The sequence below is a fragment of the Delphinapterus leucas genome, chromosome 10, assembly GCF_059928025.1.
Source record: "Delphinapterus leucas isolate spDelLeu-1000000601 "Yukka" chromosome 10, BTC_Dleu_Yukka2, whole genome shotgun sequence".
Lineage (NCBI taxonomy): Eukaryota > Metazoa > Chordata > Mammalia > Artiodactyla > Monodontidae > Delphinapterus > Delphinapterus leucas.
The window spans coordinates 64,445,318-64,468,197 of record NC_143138.1 but is presented as its reverse complement, the minus strand read 5'-3'; the positions used below and the strand labels follow the sequence as shown (position 1 = coordinate 64,468,197).

The 22,880-nt window shown below is 40.7% G+C and overlaps 1 protein-coding gene and 1 long non-coding RNA gene across 7 annotated transcripts in view; one reads left to right on the top strand and one right to left on the bottom strand.

Moving 5' to 3' along the window:
- Positions 1 to 15,061, top strand: part of KIF9 (kinesin family member 9) — a 53,522-nt gene extending 38,461 nt beyond the window's left edge. For 2 of the 6 annotated variants that reach the window (XM_022573300.3, XM_089918094.1), the window contains exons 20-21: positions 62 to 166; positions 8,548 to 15,059. In XM_022573300.3, the coding sequence (XP_022429008.1) occupies positions 62 to 166; positions 8,548 to 8,598 (156 nt within the window). In that variant the 3' untranslated portion in view covers positions 8,599 to 15,059. Of the gene's footprint in view, positions 1 to 61; positions 2,966 to 8,547 lie in introns of those variants that run through there. The other 4 variants (XM_089918091.1, XM_089918089.1, XM_022573301.3 and 1 more) reach the window with 3 other exon arrangements.
- Positions 1,254 to 22,880, bottom strand: part of LOC111174453 (uncharacterized) — a 60,531-nt gene continuing 38,904 nt past the window's right edge. The window contains exon 3 of the long non-coding RNA XR_002644454.3: positions 1,254 to 21,763. This is a non-coding gene — a long non-coding RNA (uncharacterized LOC111174453). The remainder of the gene's footprint in view (positions 21,764 to 22,880) is intronic.

The window sequence follows — 22,880 nt, the reverse complement described above, 5'->3', positions numbered from 1 at the left end:
TGTCAGAGTGGATCCTGACAACGCCAGGCTAAGGGACTGTGCTGTGTTGGGACTCTTGTAGGGAGAAGATGACCAGGACAGGTTCAGCCGGCTGCAGCAGACGATGCTGCCAGAGGGCCCTGATTCTGTCTCCTTCTACAATGCCAAAGTCAAGACAGAACAGAAGGTAACTTGGGGGATTCATGTCTCCAGGAAGGCAAGGCCTCAGGGACCTCATTACTAGGACACCCAGGATTACACTCCCCACTGTAGAGAGGCAGAGGAGGAATACGCCAGCCCAGGGAAATCCAGAGTCACCCAGAGTCAGTGGGTATCTTCTGCCAACTCCAGAGCCCTGGGGCTGGGCTGGAACCAATAGGGGTCCCACAGACTTTGGCCAGGCCTGGACATGGCTGGTGAGTGCTAAGACAGCCCATGTGTGAATAACATGCCAGGACAGGGCCTGGGGCTCCCCTGAGGCCACTTCCTTTTGGGGAGAACCTCTCCTGTGGAGGCCACTGTGCACAGGTGGCAGGGGACCAGAGGACCACAGGCAGCCAAGGCAAAGCTAGACATGGCCTGGTACTCTCCTCACTGAGCGGGCTGGAACAAAGGGTCTCCGCTCTGCTGAGGCTCAGCCTGGAGCCAGAACACAGGAGGCCTGTATACTGTGTGCTTTTCTGTGCCCAGAGGCAGTTCTTATACGGCAGGTGGCAGCTGCACATGGGGTGACTGCCCAAGTGAGCTCATTGTTTTAAAAATATTTTTGTGGTACTCATTTACATTTTCAATAGGATGATACAATTGAAGCATTAAAAAGCATGAAAATACTAATACCCAGTCCCCCATCAGTCCAGCTCCCACCAGTCCCCTCTGACAAGGAACCGCTGTCACTTATTTCTAGTGTTCCTCCTGCACATTGTTCTGTGTCTCGCTTTTTCCACCTAACAGTCTATCCTGAAGATCGTCCCCTTTTAACCTGTTGGTGCTGCTGTGTTCTTTTTCACAGCTGCATAGTAGTACTCCGTTGCAAGGATCTATCAGAATTCATTTAATGCATCTCATATTGAGGGATTTTAGGAGGTTCCATTTCTTTACTATGACAAACATTGCTGTGATAATTAACCTTGTACAAATGTGAATTCACACAGGAGTGAAAGGCAAGTTTGTAGGAGTGAATTTCTTGGCCAGAAGGACATTTGTACTTTTGATAGATGGTGCCGAATTGCCTGCCTAGAGCTGAATCCATCACCCACCCCCCACCCCCCAGCAGCATATACAGGATGCTAGTTCCCCACAGGCTCCCCGCAAGATGCAGTATCCTGCTTTTTGGGTTTTTCCAATCTGAAAGGTGAAAAATGGTCTCTCAGTCTAGCCTTGATTTGTATTTCTCTTATTATCAGTAAAGTCAAGCTTCTTTTCATATGTTTAAGGGTCATTTTAATTTCTTTTCCTATAAACTGCCTGTTGATATTTTTGCCCATTTTTCTATTGGTTGTTGGTCTTTTTCTTATTAATTTATAGGAACTCTTGATACATTGGGGAGATTAGCTCTTTATGATATGAGTTGCAAATATTTCCCCCTATTTGTCTTTGGCTTTACTTATGGTTTTTTTGTAGTTGTTTTGCTGATTTTTATGAAATCAAGTGTATCAGTCTTCTCTTTCTTGGCTTCTGGATTTTGTGTTATAGTTAGAAAGCCCTTCTCCTGATTGAGTTCATTCTTTACATTTATAGTTAAACTGATACCTTCACTGACCTTTGATGGCTGTGAGGAGCTAAAGTCCACTCAAAGAAGCTTGAGTGAAGGGGTTTGTTAACACAGATTCTGAAGGTTCCATAGTAGCACCTCTCACCCTGTGCTGTGTACATACATCACCGGGAGTCTTGTTAGAATGCAGCTTCTGATGCAGCAGGTCCAGGGTGAATCTGAGAGTCTGCACTTTTAATAAGTACCCATATGGTGTTCATGCAGCTAGTCCAAGACCACACTTTGATTAGCAGGCCATAGAACTCACCTGTAGGAAGCAGGGCCCAGGCTCCTCTCCCTCCAGGCCTTTCTCCTTCCAGATCTGACCTTAGCTTCTCCCTGAGGTTTGATCCTTCATCTATCTGTTCTCCCCTCCCCACCTCTCAATTTCTAGCTCCAGCCTTGGCCCTGGCATGCCCTTATTTTCTAAGACTTCACAGCCCCAGTGCCCAATATCACCTGACTACTTACTTTGAGCCTCTCTGGAGGGAGAAACCTAACTGACTCTTCTTGGGTTAAGTGTGCATTCTTGGTTCAATCAGCTGTGGCTTGGGGCAGGGTCACCTGCCCATCCCAGTTGCCTGGGCCCACTCCTTCAGCAGGAGAGAGGATGGCTTTATCCAGGTATCCATTTAGCCTTATGCTGTGAGCATCAAGCTTTATTAACTCTGGCCCCTGAAGGGAAACCCAGATCAGCCCTGGATCAAGGAAGTCCAGACCTGTAGGAGGGCAGGGCTCTATGGGAGAAAATGGAGTGGGGTCAAGTAGGCATAGGCAGCCCAGCCTTGGACATTGTTTGACTGTGACCACTATGCAGGAGCTTCCTTGTCTGACCACAGAGAGGCCTACCCCTTCTGGGCTCAGAGGAGGGGGCATATGATGTGAGGCAGGGGTCCAACTTTATTCTTTTCCATGTGGATATCCAGTTTTCCCAGTACCAATTGTTGAAAAATTGATTCTTTCTCCGTTGAATTGTCTGGCACCCTTGTTGAAATTCAATTGACCATAAATATGATTGAACTTAAGCACTAAGAGTCCTGAATGTATAAGCTGAAATTACTTTCCTCCTGAAAGAGTTTGCACCTGCTTTTGCCATGCGGCATTACCAACCCAGGACCATTTTAAACTCCTTTAAGAATTCCAGCCTGATAAGGGATTAATATCCAGAATATACAGAGAATTCCTAAAACTCAACAACCAGAAAACAAAATCCAATTCAAAAATGGGCAAAGGATTTGAATAGACATTTCTCCAAAGAAGATATACAGATGGACAGTAAACACATGAAAAGATGCTCAACATTACTAATCACAGAGAAATGCAAATCAAAACGACAATGAGATACCACCTTACACGCATTAGGATGGCTACTAATAAAAAAAAAAAAAGAAAATAACAAGTGTTGGCAAGGATGTGGAGTAACTGGAACCCTCGTGTGCTGTTGGTGGGGATGTAAAATGGTACAGCCACTATGTGAAATAAAGCAGTCACAGAAAAACAAATAACTGTATGGTTCCACTTACATGAGGTACTTAGAGTAGTCAGAAATCATAAAGATAGACTATACATAGAAAATCCTGAAGGTGCTACCAGAAAACTACTAGAGTTCATCAATGAATCTGGTAAAGTTGCAGGATACAAAATTAATACACAGAAATCTGTTGCATTTCTATACAGTAACAACAAAAGATCAGAAAGAGTAATTAAGGAACCAATCCCATTTACCATTGCAACAAAAAGAAAAAAATACCTAGGAATAAACCTACCTAAGGAGGCAAAAGACCTGTACTCAGAAAATGATACGATACTGATGAAAGAAATCAAACATGACACAAACAGATGGAGGGATATACCATGTTCTTGGATTGGAAGAGTCAATATTGTGAAAATAACTATACTACCCAAAGCATTCTACAGATTCAGTGCAATCCCTGTTGAATTACCAATGGCATTTTTCACAGAATTAGAACAAAAAATTTTACCGTTTGTATGGAAACATAAAAAACCCCGAATAGCCAAAGCAGTCTTGAGAAAGAAAAACGGAGCTGGAGGAATCAGGCTGCCTGACTTCAGACTATACTACAAAGCTACAGTAATCAAGACAGTATGGTACTGGCACAAAAACAGAAATATAGATCAATGGAACAGGATAGAAAGCCCAGAGATATACCCACGCACATATGGTCACCTTATCTTTGATAAAGGAGGCAGGAATATACAGTGGAGAATAGACAGCCTCTTCAATAAGTGGTGCTGGGAAAACTGGACAGGTACATGTAAAAGTATGAAATTAGAACACTCCCTAACACCATACACAAAAATAAACTCAAAATGGATTAAAGAACTAAATGTAAGGCCAGACACTATCAAACTCTTAGAGGAAAACATACGCAGAACACTCTATGACACAAATCACAGCAAGATTCTTTTTGACCCAACTCCTAGAGAAATGGAAATAAAAACAAAAATAAACAAATGGGATCTAATGAAGCTTAAAAGCTTTTGCACAGCAAAGGAAACCATAAACAAGACCAAAAGACAACCCTCAGAATGGGAGAAAATATTTGCAAATGAAGCAACTGACAAAGGATTAATCTCCAAGATTTACAAGCAGCTCATGCAGAACAAAAAAACAAACAACCCAATACAAAAATGGGCAGAAGACCTAAATAGACATTTCTCCAAAGAAGATATACAGATTGCCAACAAACACATGAAAGAATGCTCAACATCATTAATCATTAGAGAAATGCAAATCAAAACTACAATGAGATATCATCTCACACCAGTCAGAATGGCCATCATCAAAAAATTTAGACACAATAAATGCTGGAGAGGGTGTGGAGAAAAGGGAACCCTCTTGCACTGTTGGTGGGAATGTAAATTGATACAGCCACTATGGAGAACAGTATGGAGGATCCTTAAAAAACTAAAAATAGAGCTACCATACGATCCAGCAATCCCACTACTGGGCATATACCCTGAGAAAACCATAATTCAAAAAGAGTCATGTACCAAAATGTTCATTGCAGCTCTATTTACAATAGCCAGGACATGGAAGCAACCTATGTGTCCATCATCACATGAATGGATAAAGAAGATGTGGCATATATATACAATGGAATATTACTCAGCCATAAAAAGAAACGAAATTGAGATATTTGTAGTGAGGTGGATGGACCTAGAGTCTGTCATACAGAGTGAAGTAAGTCAGAAAGAGAAAACCAAATACCGTATGCTAACACATATATATGGAATCTAAGAAAAAAAAAAAAAGGTCGTGAAGAAGCTAGGAGTAAGATGGGAATAAAGACACAGACCTACTAGAGAATGGACTTGAGGATATGCAGGGGGAAGGGTAAGCTGTGACAAAGTGAGAGAGTGGCATGGACATATATACACTACCAAACGTAAAATAGATAGCTAGTGGGAAGCAGCCGCATAGCACAGGGAGATCAGCTCGGTGGTTTGTGACCACCTAGAGGAGTGGGATAGGGAGGGTGGGGGGGAGGGAGACGCAAGAGGGAAGAGATATGGGAACATATGTATATGTATAACTGATTCACTTTGTTATGAAGCAGAAACTAACACACCATTGTAAAGCAATCATACTGCAGTAAAGATGTTTAAAAAAATGAAAAAAAACAGTATGGTACTGGCACAAAAACAGAAATATAGATCATTGGAACAGAATAGAAAGTCCAGAGATAAACTCACGCACCTATGGTCACCTAATCTATGACAAAGGAGACAAGAATATACAATGAAGAAAATAACAGCCTCTTCAATAAGTGGTGCTGGGAAAACTGTACAGCTACATGTAAAAGAATGAAATTAGAACACTCCCTAACACCATACACAAAAATAAACTCAAAATGGATTGGAGACCTAAATGTAAGGCTGGACACTATAAAACTCTTAGAGGAAAACATAGGAAGAGCACTCTTTGACATAAATTGCAGCAAGATCTTTTTTGACCCACCTCCTAGAGTAATGAAAATAAACACAAAAATAGACAAATGGGATCTAATTAAACTTAAAAGCTTTTGCACAGAAACGGAAACCATAAACAAAGCAAAAAGACAACCCTCAGAATGGGAGAAAATATTTGCAAGTCAAGCAACCAACAAGGGATTAATCTCCAAAATACACAACCAGCTCATGCAGCTCAATATCAAAAAAACAGACAACCCAATACAAAAATGGGCAGAAGATCTAAATAGACGTTTCTCCAAAGAAGACATACAGATGGCCAAAAAGACCATGAAAAGATGCTCAACATAACTAATTATTAGAGAAATGCAAATCAAAACCTCAATGAGGGGACTCCCGTGGCGCTGGTTAAGACTCCCTGCTTCCAACACAGGGGATGCAGGTTCGATCCTTGGCCAGGGAACTAAGATCCCACATGCTGCACTGCTTGGGCAAAATAACTAAATAAAACAAACAAACAAACAAACAAAAACTATCAGTACAGTGAGGTATCCCCTCACACTGGTGAGAATGGCGATGATCAGAAAGTCCACAAACAAAATGCTGAACTCATAGAAACAGAGATTAGAATGGTGGTTACCAGGGGCTGGGGGTGGGGGTGGGGAATGGGGAGATGTTGGTCAAAGGACACAAACTTCCAGTTATAAGATGAATAAGTTCTGGGGGTCTAATGTATAGCATGGTAATTATAGTTAATAATGCTGTAGTATATACTTGAAAGTTGCTATGAGAGTAGATCTTAAATGTTCTCACCACAGAAAAGAAATAGTATTTATATGATATAATGGAGGTGTTAGCTAATGCTATGGTTGCAGTCACTCTACAATATATAAGTGTGTCAAATCAACACACCGTACACCTTAAACTTATGCAATATTATATTATATGGCAATTACATCTCAATAAATCTGGGGGGAAAAAATGTCCACAAAAAATAAATGCTGGTGGACATATACATACTACCAAATGTAAAACAGATAGCTAGTGGGAAGCAGCTGCATAGCACAGGGAGATCAGCTCGGTGCTTTGTGACCACCTAGAGGGGTGGGATAGGGAATGGGAGGGAAATGCAAGAGGGAGGAGATATGGGGATATATGTATATGTATAGCTGATTCACTTTGTCATAAAGCAGAAACTAACACACCAAAAAATATAAATAAATAAAAATGAATAAATAAATAAATGCTGGAGAGGGTGTGGAGAAATCGGAACCCTCCTACACTGTTGGTGGGAATGTAAATTGGTACAACCACTATACAGAACAGTATGGTGGTTCCTTAAAAAACTAAAAATAGAACTACTATATGACCCAGCAATCCCACTCCTGGGCGTATACCCAGAGAAAACCAAAATCCGAAAAGATACATGCACCTCAATGTTCATTGTAGCACTATTTACAATAGCCAAGATATGGAAGCAACCTAAATGTACATCGACAGAGGAATGGATAAAGATGTGGTACATATATACAATGGAATATTACTCAGCCATAAAAAAGAATGAAATAATGCCATTTGCAGCAACATGGTGTGACCTAGAGATGATCATACTAAGTGAAGTAAGTCAGACAGAGAAAGACAAATATCATATGATGTCACTCATATGTGGAATCTAATTTTTTAAAATGATACAAATGAACTTATTTACAAAATAGAAACAGACTTACAGATATTGAAAACAAACTTATGGTTACCAAAGGGGAAATGTGGCAGGGAGGGATAAATAAGGAGCTTGGGATTAACAGACAACACACTACAATATATAAGATAGATAACTAACAGAGACCTACTATATAGCACAGGGAACTCTACTCAATATTCTGGGACAACCTATATTCTGGGATAACCTATATGTGAAAAGAATCTAAAAAAGAATGAATATATGTATATGTATAATTGAATCACTTTGCTGTACACCTGAAACTAACACAACATTGTAAATCAACTACAGTCCAATAAAACTTTAAAAAAATAATTTAAAAATTAAATGACTGACTTGAAAAAATCATAAAGATTGAAAGTATAGTGGTGATTTTCAGGGTCTGCGGGGAGAGGGGAATGGGGAGTTATTGTTCAAAGCATATGGAATTTCAGTTTGGGATGATGAAAAGAGTTATGGAGATAGATGGTAGTGATGGTTGCACAACATTATCAATGTATTTAATATCACTAAACTGTACACTTAAACACAGTTAAGATGGAAATTTGTATGTTGTGTGTATTTTACCACAATAAAAAATTGGGGTAAAATAATTCCAGCTTCATGTGGGAGCTTCAGTTTCAGTTCAGATTCACCATGTGGGGAATCTAGGATTCACCTCCAAATTCCATGTTGGTTTTAGCATTTGCTTGCTCACTGCCCTGCCCACTGATTCTGTTTCAGCTTACTTTTTCCACATGCTTTCCAAGAGGCTAGCAGTTCATTAAAAGGGTAGGATTCACGAACATCTAGTTGATTTGCAGAGGGAAGGCCCTTTGGAATACGTGGGCCCCCACCCCTCTGGAGAGAGAGCCCTTTTCTTTTCTTTTCTATTTTTGAACCTACTTCTTGTCAGAAACTTTCAAGTGGGCCCTTGAAACATGCCTGTCTCCTTTTAAACATTTAAAAACAGTTTTACACACTTTCTTTAGGATGAAAGAATGAGAGGGATTGAATGGAACATTATTTCTCACAGAACTGGGGCTAGTCAAAGGGAATCCTTGTCCTCAAACAGTGATATTTGCAGGAAGAATGATGGGATGGATATAAGTGGTGTGGCTTCTGAGTCCTTGTTAGGTCCGCATGTCCTAATCAACTTCTGTTTTCTCCCCTTTTCTGTGTCTAGCACAATTATTTGAAAACCATGATGGGCCTCCAGCAGACACATAGAAAATAGGGACTCACTGCCAGTGCGTTGAAGGACGAAACCCCCAGCTACTCCTGTCTGTTCTAGAGGCACTGCCAAAGCACCTGCCCAGACTCCAAATCCCTCTGCTCCAAGGCTGGGTGCAGCCCAGAGAACACACAATGGCCTACCTGCCAGGAGGAACAGCCTTCAAAGGACACCTTTGAATATCTTCACAGAACACTTTTGGTTTCGATTCACTGTCTTATATGCAGGGACAGGATAAAATAACTTTCTAGTTCGGCTTTCAGTGCTCATCCAAGAACTTTATTTTATTTCCTATCTGGGAGGATGTCTTCCCTATGTACAGGTGGGGTCCTAACTGAGTCTCCAGTAAGAAAGTGAAGAAGTAGCTCAGCCAGTCTCCCTCTGGCAGGCCTTTGTCCCACTGGTCAGCCTCTTTCCTTTCCTGGATGGCCATCCTGGGGATGAGTTGGGTCCGAGGAGCCCTGGTTCTCATGGGTGAGACTGTAGATTCTCGCAGGGAATCCTCTCTGTGTTCCTGAGCCAGTGAAGGCAGGAGGTGCTTCTTCTTCAGCAACCAGGAGAGGATGGGGTGTAGGTGGAAATGACTGAAAGGCAGATTTTTACCTCAAAATAAGAAGAGGCTTAAAATGAGATCATTCCTACCGTGAAGTTAGCAGTGAGAACCCCAAGGTGGGAGGCTGTCTGGCAAGGAGATTGCAGAACCTGCACTAGCTGGAAGGTTGAACTAAATGGCATCTTTCCAATCAAAGACCCTATGGTTCTGTTCTTCAGCCCATCAATGAGCAGCCAGATGGGGGTTTTGTTGAAGAGAGAAAGCTGAAGGCTTTCCTTAAGGTCTCTGCCCTCTCTCCTATCCACCCCCTTTCTCCTTCACTGACTGGCAGATACACAACGGTCCTGAAACAGCTTTCAGAGACTCCTTCTATGCCAAGGCTTCCCGGAGCAGCTTTGAAGTCCCCTGACTTCATTCCCTTGGATGACACACGGGGGGCTGTCACTGATCAGCACTTATGGTGTACACACAGCCTTGTTGGTCAGTCCTCACATTTCCTTTAAATGTGGCCAAACAGGCAGATATGTCCAGGCTCTGCTCATCATCCCAGCTGATGAGTTGGAGGCCCTAGAGAGTTCAGATTCTTTCCCTTCTTGGCTGCCCTTGCCCTTACCAGCACTTGTTTGGGGTTCCTGCGTCTTTGGAGCAGCTCAGGAAATAGAACATAGTAAACAGGAGTACATCATCCTGCTGGAGCCACAGGAAGCAGCCATTTGTGGTATAACCAGTCCTCCTTCCCTTCATTCCCTGTCACTGGCTAGAATGGCATGTGGCATGCTGGTCATCCCTGCACAGAATTCCTGGACAGCCAGTCCTGGGGCCTGCAGGCCAGGGCAGGCTGGGCCTCTGTCATGGCAGTTGGTCCCATGTGTCTCTAGCTCATTTGTCACCACATACGCCTCGGTCAGTTCTGGCACAAACTGAAACAAGTAATCGTCAGCGTGGGCCGAGCCACAGGAATAAGCCAAACGGTGCTCTGTAGATCACCCTCCATGCAAACTCCTCACAGGAGCAGATGCTTCCAACATGACAGGGAGCTAGGGGGCATGATATCCACTCAAATATGCCTGTTGTTCTAGAAAATAGTTCCTGCTGAGCTAAACTGACCATCACAATCACCCCTAAAGGGACTTCCAATTCCATCAATGTGACAGATAAGGTAACCTGAAAACACTGGCTACAAACAGAGATACTGTCTAAAGTATAACATTCTTTTAAATGCAAAGCTAAATTTGCAGGAAAGAAAGGAAACTGCCAGGAGCTGGAGAATTGAAAACCAGAGTGGTCAGTGTGTGAACCGGCTATGGCTGGTAGAAGGTGTGTGAGTGGACGGTTGCTCTTGAGTGTTAATGCCCACATAAGTGTGAGAAATAAGACTATGGCCCATGCCTCATAGGAAGATGGAAATGGGACCCCTTGCATAAAGGTAGCACCTGATGAAGAGGTGAGCTAAAAAAATTTCCCCACTGACATGGAGAAATAACAAGGAAACTATCCCCAGGGATGAGGGAGAACAGGTCCTGTGAGAATTTGCAACCATGCACAGGTTTGGGATTCAAATTTACACTGTGTGGTCCAGGAACCACCAGGCTGAAGAATTAGCATAAAAATTAGCCCAAGGCTTCAATAAAACTGGAGATCTAAATCTTTGTTTTTAGACAGAAAAAAAAATTTTTCCCAAGGTTGAAACACCTAGTAGAATTTTAAAATCTAGTGTTCAGGCCCTTTATCCAGCTACACAGCATTCCCACAAAGCCCTAGTAAACATGAGCTCCAAAGATTAAACACACACACAGACACACACATGCACATGCATGCACGTGTGCACATGTGGCATACATGGAAACAATGTATCATGATGGAGGCACAGTGTAAAGAGAATCAGTTTCAGAGTCATTAGAACTTCAGATAACAAATTACTGGATAAAGATTATACAATATATATGTTATGTTTTAAATAAAGACAAAGTATTTGTCAAACATATGATAAAGGCTATTAAAATAGAGTGCATATTTTTTTAAAAAGAATTTCTAGGAATGAAGAAAATGTAGTTCTAAAAGTTAAAATGACAGACTAGAAACAGTGAAAGAGAGAATTAATGACCTGGATGTCGGATCTGAAGAAACTGCTGGGACTTGTAGCGTAAAGGGAGGAAGAGAAAGAAAATTGAAAGCACGATGAGTCATGGTGGAGAGAATGAAAAGATTTAGGAAACATCTAATCACAGATCCAGAGGAGATAATAGGGAGATCACTCTCTTGGTGATCTCATCCAGCCTTGTGGCTTTAAACATCATCCATGTGCCAACTCTCAATTTTATATATCTAGCTTAGGCTGCTCTCCTGATCTCCAAAACTGTACAGGCATACCTTGGAGATACTGTGGGTTTGATTCCAGACCACTGCAATAAAGTGAATATCTCAATAAAGTGAGTCATATGAATTTTTTAGTTTCCCAGTGCATATAAAAGTTATGTTTACACTGTAGTCTGATAAGTGTATAATAGCATTATGTCTATCAAATGTACATACATTAAAAAATATTTTATTACTAAAAAGTGCAAACCATCATCTGAGCCTTCAGTGAGTTATAATCTTTCACAACAGTAACATCAAAGATCACTGATCACAGATCACCATAACAAGTATAATAATAACAAAAAATTTTTAAATATTGTGAGAATTACCAAAATGTGACACAGAGACGCAAGTTGAGCAAATGCTGTTAGAAAAATTACACCAATAGATTTGCTCAATGCAGCGTTGCCATAAATCTTTAATTTGTAAAAAGCTCAGTATCTGCAAAGTGCAAAAAGCAAAATGTAATAAAACAAGGTATACCTGTATAGCTAACTGCTAACTTGGCATCTCCACTTGAGTGTCTATTAAGATATTTACAAATCAGCATGTTTAAAACTAAATGCTCGGACTTCCCTGGTGGCACAGTGGTTAAGAATCCGCCTGCCAATGCAGGGGACGCGGGTTCGAGCCCTGGTCCAGGAAGATTCCACATGCTGTGGAGCAACTAAGCCCACGAGCCACAACTACTGAGCCTGCGCTCTAGAGCCCACAAGCTACAACTACTGAGCCCATGTGCCACAACTACTGAAGCCACGCACCTAGAGCCCATGCTCCGCAACAAGAGAAGCCACCACAATGAGAAGCCCGCACACCGCAACGAAGAGAAGCCCCCGTTCGCTCCAGCTGGAGAAAAGCCCACACGCAGCTACGACCCAACACAGCCAAAATTAATAAATAAATTTATTTATTTTTTAAAAAAACAAAAAAACCCCTAAATGCTCAAATGCCACCCCAAAACATGCTTCACCCACAGCCTTCTTTATCTCAGCCCTATTGCTCAGGCTAAAATCCTTAGTTTTGTATTTCACTCCTCTTACACCCCACATTGAATCTGTCAAGAAATTCAGTGGACTTTAACCTTTGAACTATATTAAAAATCTGATCACTTATCAGCTTGCAGGATCTCCGCAGTGAAAGCACATAGTCTTTAGCCACTGCACTGCCAGGGAATTCCCGGGAGTCTCACTCTGAACTTGACTGTTGATCAGTGGTTGCACTTTTCTGAGGCAATACGATATAGGGGTAGAACATGGGCGTAAACATCTTACTGGTGTGGGACCTTGGAACAAGTTGTCCAATTTTCCTGCCTTCCTTTCCTCATGTGTAAAACAACAATTAATTATCCTGGGGCTCTGTGAAATGAAATTAATGTATGTCTAGTGCACAGTAGGACCTCAACCAACTGAACCTGCCATGACAGTAACAATAACTATAATAATAATAAAGATATGAATGTGTTCAGCATTACATCTGATAGATGGTGAACAAACACACACGTGCGCGCGCGCGCACACACACACACACACACACACACACACACACCAACCAATGTTAGGCTCCCTTTCCACTCCCCAAAATAGATTTTGGATTTGAAAAGGCAGCATTCTGACTGGCATTATCTTTCTCCAATTAATCCTGACTGATGGCTTTTTAAGACCAACCCAAAAGCTTACAGTAAAAGTAGCTGCTAAAAATATAGTGCCATCCTGAGCAGTGTTACTGGAGGTCAAGTGTCTGGGGTTAGGGAAGCAGCAGCCCCACTGCACACCACATCTGCCAGGCTGCACTTGGGACTTCATGTCAGGGACTGGAGGCAGTGTTATAAGTGAATAGACTCCCCTGGGGAGGGTGACCAGCATCATGAGTGGCTCTGAAAGTTCTGTCAAGCAAGGAATAATCATGGAAACCAGGGATATTCAATCTGAGAAGAGAAATCCAAATAGGACATATTCATATTCATATTCTGTCATTTCAGGAGACAAAAACGGAACGAGAATTTTCCAACCCAGAAATGGATTTTCTTAGTACAAACTGGGCTTCCAGTCCCTGGAGGATACAAGCAGTGTCTAGGCAGACCCAATCAAAGCCCTCAAACCAGGAAGAAAGGTCTTGAAGGCCTCGAGTTTTCTTCTAAATCTAGATTCTGTGATTCTATAAAAGCAGTTGTGGAAAAGTTACTTAACATATCAGTTGAAAATTATATCATATACAGAGATATTCACACATATATATGAATAAAAAAAGACTAAAATGTCAAAAGTGGTTATTTCTGGATGAAACTGGAAGTGATTTTTTCCCTTAAATTTTAAAATATTTTTAAATTTTTCTGTTAAATATAATTTGCTTTTCTTAACAAAAATAACATTTAATTTAGAAAGATATTTTTATATGAGCAGATGAAAGACATTTTTACCAGCTCAGCTTTCCAACAATAAAGGGAGAGGCACCCTATTTGCAGAAATGTATCAGCAATGGCTGGAAGAAAAAAGAGGGAGTATTGCATGCAGGGAAGGGGCCTACCTCAAAGGCCAGCCATGATTGTGTGATTTGATAACTAAAGGGCTTTTAAGAAACAAGTGGGATTTTCCTATTATACACCCCTTGAAGGAGAATCTGCTCTGTCCAGAAAAGCTGTAAAAAGCATTAGGATGCTAGAGTTGAGTGTGTGTGGAGTAGACAAGTATTGTTCTTTTATTATTATTATTTATTTATTTATTTTGGCTGCACCGGGTCTTAGTTGAGGCACGCGGGATCTTCGTTGCAGCATGAGGGATCTTTTAGTTGCAGCATGTGGACTTCTTAGTTGCAGCATGCATGCAGGATCTAGTTCCATGACCAGGGATTGAACCCAGGCCCTCTGCATTGGGAGCATGGAGTCTTACCCACTGGACCACCAGGGTAGTCCCAAGTGGACAAGAATTGTTCTTAAATTTGGGAATGATGGCAAGGGCGGAGATGGCAAGGGTGGAAGAAACTGTCTTTGCTATAGGGCTGTGCCTGGCCTTCTCCTGCAGAAGGTGAGAGGGTCTGAAGGAGGAACTGGAAGGCTCCCAAAGACGCTGAGAGCATAGAGAATGTGGTCACGTATGTGGCCAGGTACATGAAAATGGAACACAGGGTCTGAGAACCCCATGCCAAGTCCACATGCTACCACTCAGAGTCTGTGACCTTAGGTGCCACTTCTCTGAGGCTCAATCTCTGCATTTGTAAAATGGAGGCAGCAGCTGTTACTGCCCGCCCTACTACATGGATGCTAAAAGGACCAGGCAAGTTAATGTCTATGAAGACTTTGCAATTCATAAATGCCCATTATTTATTCCTGTTCACTATTATAACTTTTTTGAAAAATTCTCCTTTAACAACAGATAAATGGACATTCTTCTTCAGTGTTGCAGAATCAACTGGCTCATGTTTTCTGGAGGACAATTAGGTAGTCCATCTCCAGAGCCTTAAAAATGTATATCGGTACATACTTTTTACATTAGTACAAACTTCTTGGATAAAAATTTGGTGATACCTTTAACAATTTTAATTGTGTATAACAGAGGTATACCATAAACACATTTTGTTCAAATACAAATTTTAATTAGAATTATTTCAAAATTATTTCAAAATTATTATTATATAGTAATTATTATTTATTTTTATAAATAATTATAATTATTTTATTTTAGTACCCAAATTTTTTAAGTTTTACATTTTAATACTTATGGGCACCATAATTTCCAAGTAACATGGGCTGCTCGATTGTTACGTGTACTTCTGTGATACTAAACAGTCATTCATTTTCAGTATAGTCAGCAAAGGTGAGTGGAGGAGCCAGATTTATTTCCGTAGGTTCCGCAGTAAAGTGTTCAACTGACAGTGATGTTGTCATCAAGTTATTAAAGTTTCCTTCCTCTCTAATAGCGAGCTGACTGGGTAAAGATTTATCTCCTTCTTCTTCAATTCCTGGACTTGAGGCTAAGTTGATGATACAATTTCACTGAAGCAAACACACATACTGAAGAGTTTTGCTTTACTTGAAGAAAACACCTACTAAGTAGTAGATGTAACATTGCTACTTTCACTTACATATTTTTATTTCTAATAAATAGATTCCTTTGACTTTGGACCTAGAACTGTTGCTGTGGAGCAAGGTGACTTGCGTTTAAGGAAATAAAACTGTTTATGAATATCCATGTGATACTCAGCTTCCACTGCATACACACCAACTTCAGTATCTTCCCTGGGGTGAGAATATAGGAGAATCTTTAGAGTAGGGTTCATGGAAAGTATACTAGCACTCTCAAGGTTACTTCTATCGGGAAAAGACTCTCCAAAAGACCCCCTGAAAACCTGTTCAAGTTAAGTTAAATTTAATAAACTTACAGCATTAAAGAGAATGCCAAATTGACAAAGTCATAAACATTTCTCAGAAGGGGAAAGTCAGGGAAGGATGTTTACAGGGCTTTAGGGCCCAAACTGGGTAGTTTAAAGGAGGGTCTTGCAAAGCAGGAAACTGATCGAGATTAGGCAGAATTTATAACAATAATTTTGGATTGGTAGGCACAGTGAGGCAGCAGTCTTTAAGCAAGTGTCGATGAGTAAAATGCTAGTTTTGATAAGTAAGCTCTTTTTGTTAGTTCATAGTCTTCTAGGAGCAAGTATTTGTTGGAACAAATAGCTAAGTTATTTTTGCTTGTTCTCAGTATGTAATGACAGGAAAGTATGCCTGGACCCAGTACTTTTTTTAATCCAGAGAGAGGAAATAAAATTGGTTTCAGTTCTCTTTATCAGGTTCCTGCAAACTATTTTTATTGTAAGCAAAAACTGGTTGTTAGTAAGTCCTACTGTGTTGGTATTATTATTGAAAAATAGTGATAAGTCTTCTTGTTATAGTTGTACTTAAACACCTAATGGCTGCCATTTCAACTTGTATATGTGTGACAAGACAGTTCCCAAATCTCTGACAGGTCAGGTAATGTCTTTGCCTGAAGAAAAATGATGAAAGCAGCCCATTCTCTGTCTTTGACCAACACATCCTGCTGCACTAAAGGGACTGTCTGAAGAAACATCTGAAAGGTATAGACAAAGCACTGTATGCCTCTGATTCCAAAACCACTCACAAGCTTTACCATGTGTGTTCCATTGTCAAGGACACTCATGAAACATTTTCTTCATTGATTTTCCATCCTATAAATACTTACTTAACCAGATTAGCTCTGTTAGACCAGAAATCTCTTGATCACGGTATTAGTTTTCTATTGCTGCTGTAACAAATTACCACGAATTTAGTAGCTTAAAACAATACAAATTTATTATTTTATAGTTTGAAGTCTGATGTTGGGCTAAAATCAAGGTGACAATAGGGAAGAATCCATTTCCTTGCCTTTTCCAGTTTCTAGAAGCTGCCTACATTCCTTGGCTCATGGCCCCTTTCCTCCATCTACAAAGCCATCTCTCTGACTGTTCTTCCATAGTCTGGTCTCCCTCTGACCCTTCCTTTCAGCTTCCTTCTTTCACTTTTAAGGACCTTCGTGATTATCTTGTACCCATCTGGATAATCCAGGATAATCTATTTTAAAATCAGTTGATTAGTAAACTTGATTCTGTCTGCACCTTTGATCCCCCTTGGCCATGTAACCTAACATATTCACTGTTTCAGGTATTAGAAATGGACATCTTGGACTTCCCTGGTGGCACAGTGGCTAAGAATCTGCCTGCCAACGCAGGGGACAGGGGTTCGAGCCCTGGTCCGGGAAGATCCCACATGCCGCAGAGCAACTAAGTTCGTGTGCCACAACTAATGAGCCTGTGCTATAGAGCCCACAAGCCACAACTACTGAAGCCCGAGCACCTAGAGCCCATGCTCTGCAACAAGAGAAGCCACCGCAATGATAACTCCTCGCACCGCAATGAAGAGTAGCCCCCCTCGCCACAACTAGAGAAAGCCAGTGCACAGCAATGAAGACCCAATGCAGCCAAAAATAAAGAAGTAAAATAAATAAATAAATTAAATAAATTTAAAAAAAGAGAGAAATGGACATCTTTGGGGGAGGGGCATTATTCTACCTACCACAGTCAATAAGCGAAGCAGGAGCTTGGTTGACTAGATGGACTTGTTGATGTCCAGGGCTACCATGTGATCACTGATGACGAGGTCAGGAAAGTCAGAAGTGATCACAAGATAGGCATTTTGCTATTTGGCTAAAACCAAACGCAAATATCAAATTTTGGTAGAATACCAAGGCTGAGACTGAACTTCAGTATGTTCCTAACACATTTTGACCCAGAAATCCACTTCTAGAAATTTATCCTAAAGAATCACTCACACAATGTGCAAAGTTATACAAACAAGAATATTTACTGCCACACAATTTATAAGAGAGAAAAACTGTAAGCAACTTAAATGTCTGTCCACTGGGGAATGGCTTACAAAATATACCTTTATTCTGGAATACTCTGCAACTTAAAATGAGGTAAACTTATAGACTAGGAGGATGTTCATGATCTACTCTAGTTCTTATAAAAGAGCAAGCTGTGGAACAATATGCATAGTATGATACCATTTTACCTTTTATAAATGTGTGTCTGTGTGTGTGCACACATATGTGTGTGGACTTGCAGAGAAAAAAGGCTGAAAGTGTATACACCTATTAGCAATATAAACTTCTGTATTCTTTGAATTTTTACAGTGAGCATGCATCACTTTAGTTTATCCCTTGACCCAGAAATTCTAATTCTAGGAAATTTACTAATGAAAACATCGTGGTGATGAACAGAGATTTCTCTGCAAAGATATACACCACTGTTTATATAAGAGTGAACAATTGTTAGCACCCAAAATGAATAGGGAATTGATTAAATGAGTTGTACATTTATACTATGGAAGCGTATACAGCCATTAAAAATAAAGATAATTTACAAAACAGAAATAGACTCACAAACATAGAAAACAAACTTATGGTTACCAAAGGGGAAAGGCAGGGGAGGGATAAATTTGGAGTTTGGGGTTAAAATATACACACCAGGAGGCTTCCGCAGTGGTTGAGAGTCCGCATGCCGATGCAGGGGACAGGGGTTCGTGCCCTAGTCTGGAAAGATCTCACATGCCGCGGAGCGGCTGGGCCCATGAGCCATGGCCGCTGAGCCTACGCATCCAGAGCCTGTGCTCTGCAACGGGAGGGGCCACAACAGTGAGAGGCCCGCGTACCGCCAAAAAAAAAAAAAAAAAAAAAAAAAAAGAGTATAAAATATACACACCACTATATGTAAAACAGATAAAAAACAAGGACTGTATGGCACAGGGAACTATACTCAATATCTTGTAATAACCTATAATGAAAAAGAATCTAAAAAAGAATATATATATATACATATATATATGTGAATCACTTTGCTGTACACGTGAAACTAACACAACATTGTAAATCAATTATATTTCAAGAAAAATTAAAATAAATAAATAAGATCTCACACACATACACACACACAGTAAAGACTGACAAATATACTACTAAATAAAAATATTATAAAACATTATGTATAACATGTACCATTTCATTCAAATGTACACACAAAAATATTATTATGCAAATAGCAGCAGCTATCTATGTAGGGTGGAATGATGGGTGATTTTTACTTTCTTTCGATGTTTTGGAAGACAGGAAGAAGTCACAGGTGGGGCTCTAGTTCCACACTTCTCTCAGGATTGAACTTCCAAGGACAGTATGTGTATTAAGGACCCACAGTTTTGGGGTGGGATGAGAAATCCCAGAGTAGACAGCTTGTCCTGGATTTCCTGGAGCAGTCATTTAGAGAGCCCGTGCAGCACTCAGTAATCACAGATGGCCCACCAACATGCCCCCGTCTACTTGGTGCCACTGCCAACATGGTGCTACATCCAACATGGCACTGCTGCCAATGTGGCACTCTATCCAACGTGGAATTCCTCTAACATGCTACCACCACCAACATAGTGCTGCATCCAAAGGGCCCTACCACACAGTGGTACTCTGTTCAACATGGTGCTACATTCAACATGACATCAGAACCAACAAGGCAACTGAGCTGTAGAGTAACTGTGGCTGAGGAAGACTCCCAGGCAGTGGAGCTTGAGGTAAGCTTCACTGGCCAGCACATCCCAGTGAGCTGACAGAGCAGAGGCAAAATCCAAGTGGGATAAATAGGTTAATGAGCAAGGACCAACCACTCCCCCTATTCAAGCTTCCTTACCCAGGATCCCAGGAAGGAGGGAAAGAGGAAAGAGGAGAAACTTGAGAGGGGGGCAAATGCTGAAACACAGAGGCAGAGGTTTACACATATTTGATATGTGGTTCTTGAGTTTATACACACTACATTTCCCTTTGCCTTGGCTAGTTTTCTTGCTTTGAGAGGGGATGTCAAAATATTCAAGCTTATCAATAGCAACAGGTCCTTGGACCTTCATTCTGCAGATTTGTTCATTACCCCATAAGCCTATTACTTTGGCCTTTCTTGAATTTACCCCCTGGAGAGATGTTTTAGGGTCTCTTTGGCAGCCTTTTGCCAAATAGGTTTTTCTATAACCAACTCTCCCTTTTATAACTTAAGCTCGTTGCCCTTTGAAAGTTCTTTTACTTACTAATTAATTTGCAAGGAACACTTTTGTTTACTCATTAACAGTGATCACTGCTCTCAACATTCACTGCATATTTTTATTGTACAACACATATTTTGACCACATTAAGAAAATGATTTAAGGGAAAAAATTCCTCATATATCTTCCACTTAATATGTTAAATTTCTCCAATTCAGCTCTGAACCAACATAACCTGACTCACTGATATCAGTGTTCTAGTTTCTGCATTTAAGATGCTTTGTAAGCTTGGAATTAACATACACACTCTACTATATATAAAATAGATAACCAATAAGGACTTACTGTATAGCATGGGGAACTATACTCAATATTCTGTAATAACTCATATGGGAAAAAATCTGAAAAAGAATGAATATATGTATATGTGTAACTGAATCACTATGTGGTACACCTAAAACTAATACAACATTGTAAATCTATTATGCTCCAATAAAATTTTTTAAAATGCTATTGTACACAACCACATCATTTGCCTTCAACATTGCCATTTCTGTTGACTGCATGGTATTTCATTATGTTGATAAATTAGCTTCTCTTGAGCCATTTCCCAAGTGTAACAGTTTAGGTAGATTGCTCCTTTAAAAAGTGTTCTGGGGTGATCTCAATATAGGAACTTAAACAGAGTCACAAAATGATTACAGATCTTCAAACAAAAAAGTTCTGAAGAGAAAATCAAATTTTGGCTAACTATTAAAAGAATTAAAAGATATCTCTTGTCAATTTTAATGTCAAGAAAACATGAAAACCAGTGTGTGTGAGCACTAAGCATAAATAATAAAAAGTAACAGTATATTCATGAAAACCTATGAATAAGTTAAGAAAAGGTATTATTATTATTATTAATTACTTATTAAAAGGTCATAGTCCCTCCCTTTTCTGGACGAGGGATTTACCTCCAAGTCCTTCTGAATCTGGTAGAGTGAAGAGGCAATATCACTTCACCAGCTCCACTATGACCAAGATGTGTGTGTGGTCTTCAAACCAGGATCTGATTCCACTGGGGCATGAGAAGGCCTTCTTAGGGCTTTGATACATGTTTCCAGTTCTTCATTGCCCATAAATTTTCTAACATTGGTTGGCCCAAGTCTAGGCCTGGATCACCAATAGCCCTCTGTCCCTTTATAAGAAAAAGGCATTACCCTTCTTTACTCTTGGAGAGGGCTTGCTGTCTCTCGCTGTCTTGGGCTCATTTCTGTTAAGAGTAAAGTTAAATTAAGACCAGAGCATTCTGCCCCAAGTTTTGAATTCGGATAAATGATAGAGGCAGTGGGAGTATTGACAATTTTTATTCAATAATTTTGCCTCTTCTATCCCCTGACTATTGCCCAAGAATGCCTAGCTCTTGTTAGATAATCACTTGAGAGCAGAACAAAAAAGGCAAGAGTATCAGCCATAAAAAAGGATGAAATAAAGCCATTTGCAGAAACATGGATGGACCTAGAGATTATCATACTAAGTGAAGTAAGTCAGAAAGAGAAAGATAAATATCATATGACATCACTTACATGTGAAATCCAAAATATGATACAGGGACTTCCCTTGCGGTCCAGTGGTTAAGACTCCAAGTTTCCAATGCAGGGGGCACAGGTTCAATCCCTGGTCGGCGAACTAGGATCACACATGCCGCGTGGCTTGGCCAAAAAAAAAAGATACAAGTGAACTTATTTACAAAACAAAAAGAGACTCACAGACATAGAAAACCAACTTATGGTTACCAAAGGGGAAAGGAGGGTGACGGAGGGATAAAATGGGAGATTGGGATTGACATATACACACTACTATATATAAAATAACCAACAAGGACCTTCTGCACAGCACAGGGAACTATACTCAATATTTTGTAATAACCTGTAAGGGAAAAGAATTTGAAAAGGAATATATATATGTAAAACGGAATCACTGTGTTGTACACCTGAAATTAACAAGATTTTGTAGATAAGCTATACTTCAATTTTAAAAAAGCACGATAAGAGATTCTGTCCTGAATGCCAAAAATGTCTTTCTATATGTATACAATGTAAGCAGGTCTTTAAATGATCATTCTTGGAAAGAAAAGAAGTATGGACTATTGACAGTGATTCTTTTAAATATACCTGGAACTACTAAATCTTTCCAGATATCTTGGATAAAACTTTTATCTGATTTATTTTAGATTTGTTGTGCATTACTTGATTAGGTAGTTAAAATCATTTTTATCAAATCATATCATGATTGGCTTCCCTGGTGGCGCAGTGGTTGAGAATCCACCTGCCAATGCAGGGCACACGGGTTTGAGCTCTGGTCTGGGAAGATCCCATATGCCACGGAGCAACAAAGCCCGTGTGCCACAGCTACCGAGCCTGCGCTCTGGAGCCCGTGAGCCACAACTACTGAGCCCGCGAGCCACAACTACTGAAGCCCGTTCGCCTAGATCCCGTGCTCTGCAACAAAAGAAGCCACCTCAATGAGAAGCCCGAGCACTGTAGCGAAAGTAGCCCCCGCTCGCCGCAACTAGAGAAAGCCCCCGCGCAGCAATGAAGACCCAAAACGCAGCCAAAAAAAAAAAAATCATATCATGAAGTATTTGTTACAATGGTAAATCCTTATTGTTTTAAAAATTGGTTTTGGGGCTTCCCTGGTGGCACAGTGGTTGAGAGTCCGCCTGCCGATGCAGGGGACGCCGGTTCGTTCCCCGGTCCGGGAAGATCCCACATATCGCGAAGCGGCTGGGCCCGTGAGCCATGGCCACTGAGCCTGCGCGTCCGGAGC